Genomic DNA, 16,825 nt, shown 5'->3' with positions numbered 1-16,825 from the left:
CTGACCCAGAATGGTAGCCCAGAGTTTTCAGTGTGGTTTGTCCTCTGGTCTTGTGAGAACCTGTGAAGAACAGACATGCTGAACCACAGAATGTTTGAGATGAGCAGAGACAAGATAGTAACCAGAGAACTAGCCTGTGGTCTGTGAAGGAAGGATGCCCTGTTAGCTGCCAAATAATGTTGGAATGCCCAGAAGACCCAGATAAGGCAGCCGTCACATGAATTAAATGGGGGAGAGATAGTGACTTGCAGGCATCATACGGGTAATAAGGAAGTCTCACCTTGTAAGAGGAGGTGGAATTACCATCTTGTTTCCCGAGAGGCTGATGGATGGTGTCAGTTGGTATTAGTGGATGTCAACTGTGTGTTGTTATCAACCTATTTTTCTGCTGGGTGCATTTTTCTGTAATTATTTCCGTTTTGTTCTGTCTTCATATATTTTTTTTATAGAGGCATGTTTTCTTCCCTTCCTTCCTTCCTTCCTTCCTTCCTTCCTTCCTTCCTTCCTTCCTTCCTTCCTTCCTTCCTTCCTTCCTTCCTTCCTTCCTTCCTTCCTTCCTTCCTTCCTTCCTTCCTTCCTTTCTTTCTTTCTTTCTCTCTTTCTTTCGTTTATACATGCACTGGGTACAGTCAGAAGCACGGGAGGGTGAGAGAATTCACCAGAGCCAGAGCGGGGAGCAGAGCAGGCAGAAGGACCGAAGTACACTGCTGAGAGGAGCAGCGGGCGGCAGGAGAGGTCTGCGCGCCATGTGGGACCCTCCTCCGGTGGCCGGGAAGCAGCCGGGGATTGAACCGGTGCCGCAGAGGCCGCAGGCAGCTTCGCAACCCAGCGCTCAACCGCTGCGCCACCGGGGAGGCCCTGTCTTCATATTTTAGACAAACATTTTTAAAATGTCAACCTGTCTAGTGGTACTAAGGAAAAACTAGGGCAGGGGCTTTTCTTGTTCTTTGGGGTCAGATTTTGGGAGTCAGACATGTCAAATGGGGGCCAAGAAACAGAGAGACACTCAAAGGAAAAGGGGAGACTTCCAGGGATCTTGGGGATGGGGCCTGGGAGTAGGGTTTTGTTTTAGTTCCCCAAGTGATCCTGATACAGAAAGCATGAACTCCTTTCCTAGTTCTCACACCACCAGTATTAATCACTTCATTTTACAGGTAATAAATCTTAGACTTAGGAAAGTGAATTTTCTAGCTCAAAGTTATAGCAAAGGTGTGACAAAGTCAGGATTTAACCCCCGGTCTTATTCCAAAGGACTCTGGGGTTTCTTTGGCCCTCCTACCTGTAACTTATGAAACAAATTAGCATTCCCTCTAATTCCAACAATATTCACTGGCTTTTGAGCCTGTACTTAATATGTAACTCCTTTTTCCTTCCTTCTCCCTCTTTGATACCCTCTTCTTTCCATACTGAAGCCCCCAAGACCATACTCAGTTAGAGGTCATGATTAAGAGTTCACATGGATGCACTAGATTGATGCCTCTGCTGTGGGGTGACAGTACCCAGCTTGGGACCATGGCCACCACTGGACTCCCAGCATCCCCAGATCCTGCTGAAGATGCAACAACATTCCTTCCTTGAAACAACATGAGAAGATAGTAGCCTGAAGCTCACAGCACAACAAGTTGCTTTTCTAAGCAAATTTGAAAAAAAAAATAGGAAGCAAAGACTTGAAAAGTTAAATTAAATATCACAGGATAAAAATGCAAAATCATGAAAAAATGTGGTCAATCATTAGCAGAGAGGTTGAAAAGACACGCTCCAATTGCTCTAAAAATTCACAGAACCCAGGTCTCCTTAAAATAGTTTTGCAAAGTACATTTGAAAATTCCGTGCAGTAATATGAAACATAAGTACTGCTGCTGCCACTGAACATGCTTCCCTAGCTAAACCTAAGGAGCTTGACATTAACCCAAGGCTCTGCAAAACTCAACAGGAAAGCACAATGGAGACATAGTTGCAAAGCTTCCCCAGATGTGTACATTTTCTGCTCCATTAAAATGACTTGGATGAGAGGTAAAGTACATTTGGCCCAGAGAAAGAGGGACTTAAAGGCGGGGCAGGAACAGGACAATCAGGCTCATCACAGACCTCTTGCTCCCCAGTCTTGCCTCCCCTCTAATCCTTCCTGAACCATATTGCTTCCAGAGCAGATGGTTCATACAAACAGGACCACAGCCTTCCATGGCTCCCAGATCCGAACTGCTTTGTTGTAAGTCTGTATGTTCTCAGCTCTTTCATGAGTTCATAGTATCTATGTGAAGAGTTCAGTGTGGAATTGTTTGAGATAATGTATACATGGTGCCTAGCATGTGCAGTCTACACAGTAAGCTTTGGAAGAAAAGTAGATGTCACAATGATTACTGAAACTGTACGAACTTGGGGGATGTCAGGATTCAAGGGTCCTCACCTGTGTACCCATGTGCTCACAATTGCAAGACACAATTCAGGCTCAGAGTGCAACAAATGAGAGAGTTTATTAACAAAGAGGAAATTGGGGAAAAGGGAAGAGTTTCTAAGGTCACAAATGGCCAGATAGTGTCCACAGTGTCTAGTACGCCAAACCAAAAGCTGCTTGTGCAAGATGGTGTTGTCCTCATCAAGATGCAGAGCCCGAGCACACTAATAAGTAGTGGGCGAAGACCCAACTCATGGTGGCAGCTGGAGGTAGTCACAGGTGGTGCTGCTGAGGCAGCACAGCAGTAATCTAAAGGCTGGACTGGGTAGCACCAGTCAGGAGGTGGTGATGTGGAGGATCAGGTACTAGTGTTACAGATCTTTAGAGATGCCAGGCACAGGTCAGCAGCTGACAGCTCTTTTAGAGGCACCAGCCATTGGCCAGCAGTGGACTGCAGGGCAGAAATTGAGGTACCAGCAGTCAGGCTACAGTTTGAAGCTGAGATCAGCTGGTGAAGTTCTCAGTGAACGAGTCTCTGAAGTGAAGGTCTGAGTCTTAATCCCTCTGGCTTCCCTGGTTTATATTCCTTTCAGGGTGCCTACCTTTCAATCCTGACTGGCCCATTTTTGAATCCATGCTGGCTTCAAATCATGAATGGGGACAGTCAGGTTCAAACCCAATCAGCACATCTTCCAAACCAGTGTAGGATTCCAAACCCCACCAGTGCATGAATACTTGTCCTGTGCCAGGTTTGGCCATATTTTGTTGGGGGCTCCACAGAACAGGGGATGTTCAGCTCTAGCCCTGATCCAGGAGCTGTGGGGCTCCTCTTGCTTACAATTATCACTGAAACCAGCTCCTGTGAGAACAGACAGGTAAAGGAAGTGAAGATGTCTGGGCAAAAGACAGATAAGATTCTAAGGAGATAGGATCCCATGTTTCCCCTACCAGAAGGAATGCCCTGACACTGACTTTTGATGGTAAACCTTGTATAGAAGCTGTAGGGTGAAAGCCTCAGTGTAAGAAGGACATTTCTAACACTCAGTAGTATTCAGAAGTTAAGGGGTGGTTGCAAACTTCCTGACATTTGAATTGTACAAAGTAGTCTGCATGACCATTTTGCAGGGATATTGAAGAGGGGATTTGACAATGATTTGGTTAAACTTGGCATTTTTAACCACCTCTTTAGGTCTGAAATGCGTACCTCTGATCTGTCTTTACTCGCCAGTCAGTGAATCATTGTCTTAAGTTTCTGGTATGTGTAAAGCCCAGAACTTGATCTCTGGCTCAAGGATGTATTCTCATTCAGTTTTCACTAGGGCAGAAAAGTCACACAGTAGGTTTTCCTTGAAGCTGCACCAAAATACTGACTTGAGTCACACAAAAAGGAGAAACTCTGGGTGTTTTTCTGTTGCCCTAGGGCTGTCCAATGGTGTTGCTTTGAGAATCTTGTGTCTGCTGTTCCTCTTCTGGAAAACATTCTGCATATCAACATGCAAAATATACTTCAGTCTATGTTAACTCTGGTGCCATCCATAACATTGTTCGTTCTTATTTCTGGATTCTTGGGAAAAGGACTTATTCCACCTTATAGGAATTCCACTCGCTCTGAATAGGGAATTTGTTGAACTAGAAGTTGCAGTAATATTTATATACTTATGAATGTGTCTGAACTATAAGGCATGGAATCAGTATTCTACCCTTTAGTCATTGGGAGTGGGAAAGACACGAGTTGGGATTCAGCACCAACTCTGAAAAGATGGACAGATTTTCAGAAAGAAAAAAAAAAAACTGTGCATGAGGCTTATTTTTCATGCTCTCTGCATTTAAAAAAGAAATACATTTGTTCTATAAACTTGTATTCTCCTCTGCTAGGAACCTGGGATGCTTTACCTTTACTTGGTCTTTTAATCCCCTCTCAAAGAGCTCATTCTAGTGAGAGAAGAGAAAAGGTGTTGGTACAAAATAGGAGAAAGAGGCTGCCTGTGTTGGAGGAGAGTGGGTGGGTGGGGAAGGTTTCACAAAGGAGATGGCCTTTGAGCTGGTCTTTAGGGTAAGTTGAGGTCACAATACATTCTGGGAGGAAGAATGTCCCAGGATGTGGGCAGAACAAACACAAAGGCTTGGGACCTGATAAAACATGCTATCTTGGGGAATGTCAACTAGTTTAATGTATCTGGAGTTTGTACTGTATAGAGGAAGGTGATAAGAGGTAAGACTGGGGATGCATTTTTGGATCACCCTCATTTAAACACAGAGAGGAGGCTTACCGCAGTGCTCCTTGAAATTATTTTGCAAGCATAGTTCAGAGTTTCATGAACTTTCATTGAATGTGGCCAACATGATCCATCATGTGAATTATCAGAAGTCTTGCTACATATTACTTCTCAATGACCATAGGAATGTATTCCTACAAGCTCATTTAGGTTAAATTTAAGATTAAAGAATAATGGTCGCTTGAAAAAAAGAATGAATGACTAGGTGACTGGGTGAGTGTGGATTTTATTATGATTCTTCACCCAAATAATCACAAAAGTAAATCTATTGGAACTCGGAGTGGCTTCTCTATTTTTCAAGGATGTGGGGCAAGGTAGGAACAATGTCTGCATCAGGATAGCTTGCAGTCATGCCTGACTATCACGTGATCTCTACCAGAGACTTGGTTTATACAAACATAATCTAACCTGCATATTTGAATATGAGAGCTGTGTGTTGATGGGATTCAATATATAACGTACTCCTCAAATCATAGTGAAATAATTTGGGGGTTTTGGCTTATTCTACTTCATCATTCATCATTAATGTAGCTGATTTGAAGTGTGAGCTCAGTGCTCTTTTGAAAATACTGTTTGAGTGCTTGTGATTATAAAGTAATACCTGTTTATTGTGGAAAAAAATATATACATATACATATACACACAAAAGGAAAAATCAAAATCATCCACCACTATTGAGAAACATAACATTTTGGTGCATTTATTTTGGATTTATTCTTACAAGCTGTAATTATTGAAAATATTTTTTTAAATACACCGTTTAATTAAATCTGCCACCTCCATTAAACATTCCTCTATGAGAACACTTTTTTCACTATAACATGCTTACTTCCTTAAACTTTTTTAATACTCCTAGACAGGATTATAAGGGTTACAAGGACAGGGAAGTGTTTTATTCATATATTAAGGTAGATTTAGCACACACTCCAAAATTGAGACTCAAGTCCTGATGCACTAACACTGCAAGGAATCCAGGTGTCTATCATGTGTGCTCATTTCTCTAGTGTCTACCCTACAACCTGGCATGTGGTGTACCCCCCATGATATCGGTCGCTTGAATAAAAGAATGAATGACTTGGTCACTGGGTGAATGTAGAATTTAATTTATTATGATTCCTCACGCAGAATTCATCTAGTCTCTGCCAAGTGGCAAGTCAGGGGTAGACAATGGAGATATAAGGAGTCTTACTGGCTACAAAGCCTGCCCTCTCAGAGGCATCAGTGTGAGAGCGCTCACACATTCTGATGTGGGAATGGGTTTCAGTGCAGTGCCCCCTCTGATGTTCTTGGTTTGTCTTGGGGAACCCAAGCCCCTTCTCATCTTACCCCCCTCCAGAAGCTTCTGCCCATGATATCAGGGAAGAGACTGCTATTCCAGAGACTCATTTCTGAGGTCTTCAGAGTACTCCAGAAATGCTCAGCTAGCCTTGGCCCTGCCTTCCTCAGAGTACCCCCACTCCGTCCTCAGTCCTCAATCCAAATGGTTTCATGCAAGAGACAGGCATGTCGTGAAGAGGTGTTTAAGGAGGAAAACTATAGGGAAGAGGGGATCCCCTGCTCCCTTTAGTTGGGAGCAGTCCTTGACAAACCCTCCATCACCCCAGCCAGCTGGTCCAACTAGAAATCCCAGATAAGCCCCAGTTCAGGTCAGAACCGGTTTGGCAGCTGTAGAGAAACGTTTCTGCCTGACTGACCCTCCCCACAGGGGGAGCTAGCTGTTTTGCAAAAAAAAAAAAAAAAGTAAGTAAAGTGAGAGCAAGCGAGAAGAAGAAAAGAAAAGAAAGGGAAGCAAGCAAGCAAGCAAGCAGGCGAGTAAGAGAAGTGGCCCAAATTATTTGAAACAAATTCTGCTCACTGGCGGATTCAAGTTTACACTTTAGGATCCAAATAAGATCGCCCCCCCCCCCCGCCCTGCGTTCAATTCTCTCACGCTCTCCCCTGTCGTTTGCAATGCAGTTTTGTTGCCATGCAATTTGTTTTGCAGCGCGATTGTTGCAGCCATCTAATCTTTCCCGCAGCGCGACGTTTAGTCAATGCATTTCTTTTTCCTGCAATGCTATTATTGTTGTTATTATTATTACTGCCATTCCCCCTCTGCCCTTTTCCCCTCCCGGCTGGAATCGCGCTCCGGCTGTGATTGCTCGGGTCTGACTTTGCGAGTGGCGGTGCGCTCCCAAACCCCCCTCATCCGCCCCCCGCCCCCTTATTCCCCCCCCCCCCCCACTTTTCCGCGCCCAGGCGAGAGCAGCCGATTGGCAGAGCGGTGCTTTCAGGAACAATAACAGTGGGGGGAGCCCGGGTCCCGGGGAGCCGCCCCCGCCCCCCGGCCCGGCCGTGCGGCTCGCGCCCCCCGCGGGGTCCCCACCTCTGCGCCCGCCCCGCGGGCTGACCGGCCCGACCGGGCCCGCCCCCCGCGCCCACCATGTACGCCTTTGTGCGGTTCCTGGAGGACAACGTCTGCTACGCGCTGCCGGTGTCGTGCGTGCGCGACTTCAGCCCCCGCTCGCGGCTGGATTTTGACAACCAGAAGGTGTACGCCGTGTACCGGGGCCCGGAGGAGCTGGGCGCCGAGCCCGAGAGCCCCCCGCGCGCCCCCCGCGACTGGGGCGCGCTGTTGCTCCATAAGGCCCAGATCCTGGCGCTGGCAGGTGAGAGCGCGGCGGGGAGGGACGGTGGGGTGCGGGTGGGGGCCGGGACCGGGGAGGGGGCCGGGCACTGGGGCGAAGGGGTCGGTCGTGGGGAGCCACTGCTTGCTCCGGCCTCCTCCTCCCGCCCCCATAGGCTTTGCTCGTGGGCACGGGGTGCCTCTAAAAGGCCAGACCAGTTAAAAACACCGGATGGTCCCCTTTGTCTCCCCGACACTCCCGCGCTGTCAGTGTGTCTCCAGGTCTCTCTGAGGTTGGTTCTCTTTCAGTTTCCGTGGATTCTCCCGGCTCCTTCACTTTCCCTTTCTCTGCATGCCTGTTTGTGACTTCATTGCTGTCCCTCACCTTTTTACCTCTCTCCCAGCTCCCTGTCTCTTCCAAGTTTCTCCAGCTGCCTGGCTCTCTCCCTGTAAGGCCCTTGGTACCGCCTGGGAGTGAGCAGGGAGGCAGGTGATTTCAGACTCATCTGGGAGGGAAACTGTGACATCCTGTCCCGTCTAGACCACCCTTGGGCAGGGTGAGGAGACCTTGGACCCTGGGCTCCGGGCACCCTCTCCTCTGCTCTTCCCTGGCCAGGTGATTGAGGTAAAGAGTGAGTGACCCTCAGCATCCCTTAGCCTCCACATCTCTTTGGAACCTCCCAGAAGGCTCCCAGAATGAGACCCGAGGGCCAGGAAGGGGTTTCTAGGTCAGGATAAGACCAACCTTCCATTCTTGCTTTCCCAGAACTCCAAGAAATAAGGAAGCAGGTGGTATCATTCCCATTGGATAGATGAGGATACCGAGGTCCAGCTGCTGATAGAAGACAGCAGCCCCTCAGTTTGCTACACCAAGTTCTTTCTGACATACTGCGAGACCTTGTCCTTTGTCAAGAGAAGGCAGTGGACCCGCTTTCTGAGCTAGTTCTGGGAGGCTGGGTGCAGACAGGGGAAGAGGAGGAAGGTATTGCTCTTACTTGGAAGATCTACCTTAGAGCAGCAGACAGTAAGCCACCCTGCCTTCCACTTGGGAGGGAAGAGCTGGGGGAGGAAAGAAAAATGATATTGCTAGTATTTTGAAGTTTTGAGACCTTTCCTTACCCCCCTCCCCCGCAAGTTCCTTTGCTTTCACACATTTAGCCTAAAAGTGAAGCCAGCATTTATCATATTTAAATATGACAGATAAGGAAACTGTGGCTGAAACAGAAGAACTTGCCTAGGATCTAGTGGCAAGTTAGCAGATTCCAACATTGGTTTTTGACAGTTCCTTTCCAGTACCTTCTGTTGCTTCTGGAAAGCAGGTTTGCAGGCATGGAGGAGAGGAAGAACTGGAAACTAATCAGTGCCTGGAGGCATTTTTTGATAGACTGTCTCCTCACCACCTCCCTGACCAGCCTTTGGGGCACAGGGGTGTAGACCATTCACAGCCTGACACCTGGGGCCAGAAAAACAGAAGTAGAAAAGGGAAACCGTTGTATCTGATTGGGTTTTATTTTGTTTGTTTGCTTGATTTTAATTACCTGAGGGAAGGGATTAGGAGTTTATACCCCAAGAGAATAGGAAGTTGTAACTAGGTTGTAACCTTAGCTTCTATTTAACTGAAAGAGAAAGTGTGCTTCTTCATGACTGTATTATACTGGTAGATCTGGAAGGGGAAGCGATGTGTGCCAGAGGGGTCCGCAGTCTATGTGTGTCTAGTCTGTGGTGACTGCTTCCTCCTTTAGAGATTGTTCATTCATCCATTTATTCATTCAGCAAACATAAACACTGTGTTTTGCTCCTCAAGCACTGCAGAGGGACAGCTAAGGCAGATGGCACTTCCCACTGACTGATTTTAAAAATTGACAAAAGTTTTCATAGGTGGATGCATACAGCTACTGGTCTGAGGGCCATGAAACTTGAACCTGTGGACTATTCATCCTCCAAGTCTGAGGTTCTTAAAATTAAACAAACCAGAAAAGCTAGGTAACATCTGGAAACTGGCAGAGTAGATTCAGAGAAGAAGCATAGCACCGGTTGGAGCAAAGTGAGTGGAAAAGTGCCCCTCCCACCTCTAGCCTCCCCCTCCCTTCTGAAGAGAAAGGTGGAGGGAAAGGAAAGGATTTGAGGTTGGCTGGACCATATTTTGAATTCCAATCAGCTGGTTAATTTTTAAATTGGAGCCTCTGCCCCAGCTACAGATCTGATTGGGAGGGTCAGGGAGATTTGGGAAATCATTTGTGCTAGAAGAGCCCTCCTGTGTGTCTTCTGACCCCTTTAACTTGATTGTGGTGGCTCTGAGAACTACTTGAGGTGACTTCTCAAACAGCTCATCTTCTGGCTTCTCCTAGGTGTAAATACCACTATGTTGTGACACCAGATGTGAGCAAGCGACCCCTCAAAGGGGCAGCAGAGATGGCTTTGTGTTTGTGAGTTAGTGAGTCACTGGTTCCTCTCTGGCACCAACTGCATGGGTTCAGAGGCAGCTCCAGGGCCACTTTATGGCCTTTGGTGGGTAGTATGTTAACTTTACTGGATGTTTGTCCCTGGCCAACCCAGAGCCATCTTCAGGTGTACCTCTTGTACCCAGGTAGGGTCAGAGCCAACTACAGTGGGCGTTGCATTTTTTTTTTTTTTTTTACATTTTTCCATGCATTCGCCATGGTTTCAATGTGTGTCAGACCCTGCCATATGGCCCTCTTCTCACCAAATTATGGTTTCAGTTTAAAGAAACCTTCAGTGGGTCTTGCTATGTGTCTGTGCATTAGGTCTGTTCTGCCTCCCTTGTGACCCAGTTGGGAAAGATTGCTGTTGATACTGTTTTCATTTTGTTGATGAGGACACTGAGGCATGGAGACTTGCCTGCAGCCTCACTGCTTATAAATGACAAACTCAGGCCTAGAACAGTCTTTTCTACTGCCACGCCCTGCTTGACAATCTCCTTTGTAAAGTGGCAGCTCTTATTCCCCTCCGCCACACGGCATGCTTGGAAGTAGCAAAAGGAAATGGAAGACATGTCTGTGAAGCTTATAGCTCAAGGCAAGTTTTCAAAACAGGGACAATTTTTAGTTTCTGAGTTGCCAAGCCCGTTCTGCTCTTCCTCTGTTGCCCACCTCTTTCCTGCAGGGCACGCACCTTGCCTACCTACCCTCAGCTGTCACTTTCCTGAAGAAATCTTTTCAAAGGAACTCCCATCCTCTGTGAAGGGTCTATACCACATAACCCAGGACTTGCTTCACCTTTGGACTATGGTCTGTCCTTACTCTCGTTTGTTTTCCAAGTGAGTTATAAAAGTGACAGCTACCCACTTGGAGAGCTCACCATTTTCTGACTGCAATCCCACCCTCCTCTGGGGCTCATAGTATTGAATTTTTTGTTTTTTTACAAAGCTGAGTTGTTTCTCTGGGCTCAGAGTCTTAAAATGCTATGCCAGTCTATCCAGGCACCTTTGTTATGTTGTTATTCTTTGAGTGAGCTAAATCCCTTTTGTGATCAAATATTCCCTTACTACTTCCTACTTGTCAGGCCTAGGTACACATCTGAGGTACTGGGATTTCAATGACAGCATGCCTCAGGGGAGACAAATGTTAACTTCTCAGGCCCTACTACGTAGAATTTCCATCAGGGGCAAAGTGCTAAGAAGAAATGGTCCCCATCCTCAGACCTGTAGTCTGAGGGCCCAGTGTTAAGTGCTGGGTTGAGGGAGAAGTCAGGCCCTAGGAAGCAAGGAGAAGGGACCAGGCTGGGGGGGTGGGGGGTTCAGTTTTACTTTTAACTCTTTCCCTTCCAGCTCCTCTACTGCCTCCATGAGGGCCTGCTCCAGGTTTCACTCATTAAACCAGTGCCCCAGGCTTCTAATTGTCACCTGTCTCCAATCTGTTTTCCAAGTACCTTCAGAATAATCTTTGAAATCACAAAAAGCACAATCTTAATTTATTGCTCTCCTTAGAATCTTCTATAACTACCTGTGGCCCACTAAATAAAAACTTCAGTTTCTTAGCCTGACATGGTGGTCCTAGCCTCCCCTAAATTCTTCAGCATCTCCACCCTTCTGGTATTCCTGCGGTATTTCATGCCCCTTGAGGACACATCCTATGTGCTCCTTTGATCCAGTCAGCATGGATTCATCATTGTCTCACATGGCGCCTATGTCTGTGGAGTTCAACTTCTAGTGGGGAAGGCAGACTTGGGACCGACACTTGAGGTTCAGTGAGTGGAGGGCAGTGATAGAAGAGGGGACAAAATACACTGGAACCCCCTGCCCCAGGGTGTTCCCTGTCTCACCCTCTGCCCCCCAAGGGACACTCCCTGCTGGACTTCTCTCACTTTGCTTGGTGCTTGCTATGGATCTCAGCATTTGGTGTCTTGCTCTGGTTAGTTGTGAATGTGTCTGTCTTCCTCTCAGACAGTGAACCCCTCGACGACAGGGGTCTGCCTTCTTTTTCTCCACATGGATATGCCTGGCATGTAGTATACTCCAGTCCGCTCATGTTGGACTCAGGAACTTTAGGATGACAGGTGCAATTTTTATGCTTGGGGAGAGATCGGGCCTGAGAAGTTAGCATTTGTCTCCCCTGCTCTGTGGTAGCCGCTTGCTTTTCAGAACAGAAACCTACAGTGGGATTTTGAGGTTTCATTCAACTTTGTTCATCTGGAAAAAGTCAACATTCTTTATCATTCCCTTGACCAAAAGAAACCCTACAGTTGGGGGAAATAGCTTCCAAAGCCACGTTTTTCTTGCGTTGGTAATTTTAGCTCATTCAGGGCTCAGGTCCCAGCTTGGCATTGTCGGTCCAAATAGATCACTTGCTCCAGAAATGCTTTGGAACTTCTACAAAGTTAGCAGCAAGGCAGGGGACTAGGCGATTTCATATGCAAAAATTGTTGCATGTCATCAGTGGGAGACTGCCAACAAAAGGATTTTTTTTTTTTTTTTTAAGCAAGTGAAACTTTTAATTTAGGCTTTGACATGTTCTGCTGATATACTTTGGAGCAAAGATTGGAACTTGTCTTCTGTCATCTGTTGCAGATTCTACTGAAAATGTTAACCAGTGAAGGTTCAGTCTGATGTGATTTGTCGTGTTCAAGAACCACTAATTTGTTAGAGTTAAATTGTAGGTGCTACAGGGTACTTTGGAGTTCTGTTTCTCCAGATTGAGAGAAAAAACTTCCCCAGCCCAGCTAAAGTCTTGCTTTTTGATTTGATGATTTGTTATTCAAGAGCACACTAGCTTAAAAGGCAAATTCAGTTTTAGTTCTTCAACTCCAAGATTAATTCTTTTTCCACTTTGCTTACCTGCTCTGTCTTAGGTGGTCAGCCTTATACTAGATAGAACTAGAGGAGGAAGACTAGCTTTGTTTTTTTGCCTTCAAGGACTAATTTCCTAATTATTTATTAGATAATCACTAGGTGCTAGGTGCAGTGAGAGGAATTTCATCATATTCTGCACATCCTTGTGAGAGAGGAATTCTTGCTGTACCTGAGAAAAGAGAACTTTTCAAACAACTATTTGGTGGGTACTGTAGGTGCCAAGCAGTGGACTAAGTCTTCCCACATAGACAAGGCTTACAGAGAAGTGTGAGTTGGCTTAGTCAAAAAGTATGATACCTGAACTGAGGTGGCAACGGTTATGATGCATCCGAGATGTGTCAAGGAAGGAGAATCTATGGGACTTGGAACTGACTGGTGGTGGTGGTACATGTGATGATGATGTGCAATGGTGCGTCCCCTCCCTCCAGGGGGAGCACCAGAGGTAGAAGTGGGGGTTTAGTTTGAGACATGATGATTCTCAGGGGCCCCTGGAATGCTGGGTGGATACTTCAGGAGAGTGCTTAGACATGTGGTTTGAGATTCAGGAGAGCAATTTGAAATTGAACTGAAGATGCCAGCATGGAAGTCATTAGCCACAGGAGGGGTGAGGTCGCAGTGGAGAGGGTGCAGAGGAAGAGAAGCACGTTCTCTTCATTTAAAAATGCTCATGTCTCAAACTAAACTCACACTTCTCTGTCTATGAAGGTTAAAACTCTTCAGAACACCATCTTAAAAGGGTACGGAAGAAGAAAATCCCAAAAAAGGTGAAGGGGAAGAAGCAGCCAGAGAGGGACCAAGGAATCAAGAGTGTCCTAGAAACCAAATGAAGAGAGAAATCTTTGGATCCCAGAAATAAGCTGGCTTTTGTTTGTTTTTACTACAGAGCGAGTACTCTCTCTCAGTTCATTGGTGAGGCATAGGATAGGACAGCTAAATATATACGTAGGAGAAGAAAAAGATTTGCATGGGATATTTTGGTATTTTCCAATGTCTGAGTTTTACCCTGTGGAGGAAGGTTCAGACCTATTCTTTGGGGTCCAGAAAGCTGAGTTAGAGCCAGCGAGTGGAATTGACAGGCGTGAGTGGGAATGTTGTAGTAATAGCAAGGGAAACAGATGCACAATGCAAAGGGCTTCCAGTATGGTGATGAGTCCCCAGTCATTAGATGTGGCAAGCAGATCAAGGAGATTCTGGAATGGAATCCTGCCCTATGGGAGAGTTTGGTTAGATAACCTCTAGGTCACTTCCTTAAATATGGAGGAGGAAGTGTTGTTAGAGAGCTCAAAGAAGATGCGCTTTGAAGTCAGACCAGCTGGGTTCAAATCGTAACTCAGCTGCATACCAGCTGTGTGACTGGGGATCACTTTCCTTCCTTCTCTTGAGTTTCTCATCTCTAACAGAGATAGTAATCACCTACTTGTCCGCTCTGTCATTTAGCAAGGTAATATGGAAAAGTGACACATAGTAGGCACTCATTAAAGATAGGCAGCTGTTAAGGACTATCAGGGGCTAAGAATTGCTGAGAGAACAGCTTGCTTAGTTGTGGTGCCACCCTTTATGGAAAGGACTGATTTAGAGCAACAAGCATATGTAAGGAGCCGACAAGTTTAAAATTTAACTTGTGTTGTGTTTTAAATCCTCCTGGGGCTTAGCTTAAGCATGAAATGCTTGCAGTACCCTCCATGTTTTGCTCCTGTGTGACCCTATCCTGAGGCCGTTTATTACCCTGGCAACAGTTGAAGGTGGCTAGAAAAAACGATCCAACCGAATGAAGTCCTTGCTCTGTGCCAAGGCCGGTGACAATGTGGGCAGGGTGACCTACTGAAACCTGGTTAGCAGTGCCCTCTCTCTCCTTTTGGATGGCCCCAGTAAGACATTGCTTCAAGCATTCCTGCCTAGAAGGATGAGCTCATCCACTCTTATCCCACACTGCCCAGAAGAGAGACTTGGGAGATCCTACAACTGGCCAGTGGTCACAAAACTGGAAGTACTTGTTGAGGTTCCCTAGTCAAGTCCCATGTTTGACAGGAAAGAAAAGTCACTAGAGGAAGTGACCTCATCTAATGAGTCAGCTACGGAGCCCGGTCTCTGCCCCATGCACCCTGGATTCTCTGGGCTATGCCACAGCAGGTCATCTTTTATTGTCTTGGTTGGCCACAATCTTTAAAACCTGAAAATTTTGTCTGCCTTGGATTTTATAAACACAAACCCTATAGACCAAAGAGTGCAATCTGCCTGCCTTTTCTGTGGCCTGTTTTTAATGCTAACTAAGACTTTACAGGATTGTTGTATAGATAAAAAACTTTAAATCTGGATGTAGATATTTTTAAAACAAGACAAACATTTGTAAAACTTTTTATATGTAGTCTTTTGAAATCTCATCCTATCTAACAAACCTCTAACAAACTCTCAGATGTTGGATTCTTTTAATTGTCCAGCATGATTATATGTAAAAGGGGGGGGGGGTCAAAACAGCACTTATCCCATTTACCTGTATTCTACAAAATTGTCAATGATAACTTTACTTTTAAAGACAGATTTGCATTAGATTTCCTGTCCACCTGCCTGTTTTCTAAAACACTACCTGCTATTAGCCTCCAGTCTCCCCCCAGTAGTAAGTTTAATGAGCTGTCCCTCTCAGGTTAATAATGGCTACTAAGTTTTTTCAATATTTTTGAAGAGCAACTTTTACTGAATTTTATAATTTGGGATGGGAGCTCAATTTGGGGATTATTTCAAGCTTGGTCGCATTGATAAGCATGTAGCTCAGGAATTTGGCATTAAGTGCTATTTGTGCAATGTTTCAGTTTGGGAGTTTGTCACAGCACTCTCCTAGAGCATAGGCGAAGTTTTTGGAGAAAGGCACTTCAGGAGTTAAATTGACACACTCACCATTTTATACACCCCCTTTGCTTCAGGTAAGGAAGGTATAGCACTTGATACTTTTTCTCTTGTTCCTATAGGATAATTGGGTGATAGTATCTTGCAGACCTGATTTGAAATTCTGGCTCTGCTGTTTAATAGCTTTTTGTCTTAGGTAAGCCACTTCACTTCTGTGTGCCGCAGTCTCTGCTTCTGCAGAATTATTATGGGAATTAGATATGGGGATGTTAGTTAAGAATTTGACACTGGGCCTGGCACATAATAGGTACTTCCTCAATACGTATGTTGAGCAGATGAATGCATCTAGTTGAGTTCTAAGTAGCTAGAAAGGAGGAAGAGATAGCTGATGCCCAAATGCTTGGTCGTTTTCTTTACCCTGGAAACCAAGGAAGCAATCAGGAAGTTAGAATCATTGACGGTTATCTCTGCAGAGGATACACATTTATTTTTGTTTACATAAATTATCACAAACTGATAATTTGGCCTTAAGCTTTCAGCAATTAGAAAGTCAGGTTGACTAGAGAGTTTTCCACATCCTTCTGAATCCATTGCTAGTTTCTTCTTTGGTTTCATGGAATTCAAAACTAGAAGCATATTCCAAAGCCATATTAAAAATGCCGTATGCGGTTATTTGCTGTCTTAGATGATGCACACTACTGCTCGCCTTCATTAATGTGGCCAGTAAAGAGTTATAGCTTCTTGTCACCCTGTGTTCAGTTTCTTCCTCACATCTCATCTATCTTGCTTGCCACTGCCACATTAATCTTCTTAAAACATCTCTTTCATCATGTCTCAACCTATGGCAGATACCTGCAGTGGTTCTCTTTGCCATTGGATAAAAGCCAAAATTATAACCCATAGGGGTAGTGGCTCACAGCTGCTACTTATTGAATACCTATTACAAGAAAATCACTGTTCTTGATGCTTAATATGCACTGTCTTATGGAAAACATTTTATAGATAATGAAACTGAGACTCAGACAGGTTGAGTAGCTTGTCCAAGCCCCCATAGTTAGCATATAGCAAATGCAGAATTCCAAACCAAGACCTCCTGATTCAGAAAGTCAGGCTGTTTTTCGAGATCATGGGCCTCTCTCCCCCAACCACTTCCTCCATCTTTTACAATGACACTAAGTGTTGAGTAATCTTCCATGGACTAGAGGTAGATGTGAGGCAGCACCTTAAATTCTGGATTTGTTAGGAAGGCGTATAGGCCAGAGGCTTGCCCCCATGTGAGGCAGCTTTCCTCAGGAAGTCAAACCTTGCATTCCAATTGAGGTTCTTGGCACAGGCTGGGATATAAGTGTCCAAAAGATAAGAAATGCTGAGCATAGTGCTCAGATCAGAATAGGGGCTCA

The 16,825-nt window shown here is 45.4% G+C and overlaps 2 protein-coding genes across 3 annotated transcripts in view; both read left to right on the top strand.

The window, feature by feature from the left end:
• Nucleotides 1-16,825, top strand: part of AGBL4 (AGBL carboxypeptidase 4) — a gene marked incomplete at both ends in the record, with an annotated part of 969,197 nt that overhangs the window by 742,264 nt on the left and 210,108 nt on the right. The window lies entirely within an intron of this gene.
• Nucleotides 7,094-16,825, top strand: part of BEND5 (BEN domain containing 5) — a gene marked incomplete at both ends in the record, with an annotated part of 47,985 nt that continues 38,253 nt past the window's right edge. The window contains one exon of the mRNA XM_084241701.1: nt 7,094-7,319. Within this exon, the coding sequence (XP_084097827.1) occupies nt 7,094-7,319 (226 nt within the window). The remainder of the gene's footprint in view (nt 7,320-16,825) is intronic.

Source organism: Talpa europaea (assembly GCF_964194135.1).
Source record: "Talpa europaea genome assembly, chromosome: 9".
NCBI classification, from domain to species: domain Eukaryota; kingdom Metazoa; phylum Chordata; class Mammalia; order Eulipotyphla; family Talpidae; genus Talpa; species Talpa europaea.
Note: the sequence above shows the minus strand (reverse complement) of the source record. Positions and strands in the feature narration are given on the sequence as shown.